The sequence below is a fragment of the Eurypyga helias genome, unplaced genomic scaffold (genome assembly GCF_000690775.1).
Source record: "Eurypyga helias isolate BGI_N326 unplaced genomic scaffold, ASM69077v1 scaffold21803, whole genome shotgun sequence".
Lineage (NCBI taxonomy): Eukaryota > Metazoa > Chordata > Aves > Eurypygiformes > Eurypygidae > Eurypyga > Eurypyga helias.
This window is the reverse complement of record NW_010239497.1, coordinates 1,225-2,213: the sequence shown is the minus strand read 5'-3', so window position 1 is coordinate 2,213 and position 989 is coordinate 1,225. Positions and strand designations below refer to the sequence as shown.

The 989-nt window shown below is 60.3% G+C and overlaps 1 protein-coding gene across 1 annotated transcript in view; it reads left to right on the top strand.

The window, feature by feature from the left end:
- Positions 1 to 106: 106 nt before the first annotated feature.
- LOC104507015 (acyl-protein thioesterase 2) overlaps positions 107 to 989 on the top strand; it is a gene marked incomplete at both ends in the record, with an annotated part of 2,021 nt that continues 1,138 nt past the window's right edge. Inside the window, 2 exons of the mRNA XM_010148171.1 lie at positions 107 to 138; positions 758 to 823. Coding sequence (XP_010146473.1) covers positions 107 to 138; positions 758 to 823 — 98 coding nt within the window. The remainder of the gene's footprint in view (positions 139 to 757; positions 824 to 989) is intronic.

Genomic DNA, 989 nt, shown 5'->3' with positions numbered 1-989 from the left:
TCAGTGACTAAGTGGCCTTTTGCCGCTTCCCTGCGAGCCCAGCCCTGCCTCTCTCCCAGGGCTGTCCCACCAGCTAATTCTTTCGTTTTTCTGCTTAATTCCACAGGTCATTTTTTTACATGGCCTTGGAGACACAGGGTGAGTATTCCTGGAGCTGGATCTGCCTGTGCCGCCTGGTTTACTGAACGCGGGCCGGGGCCTGGCCGTTTGCTGCCAGCACGGGTGCTGCTCTCTCCAGGGGCAGCTCTGAGATGCGTCTGGGGCTTTGAGCTCGCTGCGATAGCCGTGCCTGTGCCACCCTCACTGGGAATCGCTGGCCAGCAGCTCTCTGCTTGAATATTTATGATCCTGGCAGCCCCCTGCGGGTTTGATCTTCTGCTTTCCTTGAGGCAGGCAGATAAACACCGCAGTTTTTCCAGTCCTTGGGAGCTGGGTTGTGTCTGTGTGTCTCTAATGTGCAGGGCCACCTTAGAGAACAGCGTGAGATCCAGCAGTGCCGAAAGGTTTCTCCCCGCTCAGGAGATTCTCCCTCCTCCCTCGCTGGTAGCAGCTCCCCTGCTGCCAGCTTTGTGTTTGCCCTGCCGCGGAGATCCGTGCCATGGATTCAGGGGTGGGCAGGACCCGGTGAAATAACGTTGAGGCAGGCGGTCAGCGGCCTTGGAGAAAAGCTGTCCTTGGGGGGGAATCCCTCACCTTGGCCAGCATCCGACAAGATGCTCAGACAAGGCTTCAGCTCCCTCCTCTCCTGTCTCCGCAGGCACAGCTGGGCTGACGCGCTGTCCTCCATCCGCCTCCCCTACGTGAAATACATTTGCCCTCACGCGTAAGTGCTGTCCTTGCCTTGAACGGGGCCTGGGGGGGCCTGTGATGCTGGTTCCCGCTGCTGAGACCATCTGGGCAGGCAGAGGGTGGCCTGAGCTGCCCGCGGGGCTGAGCGGTGAGGCTGGCTCTCCTGCTGCGGCTGCTTCGCTTGGGGTCCCAGCAGAGCT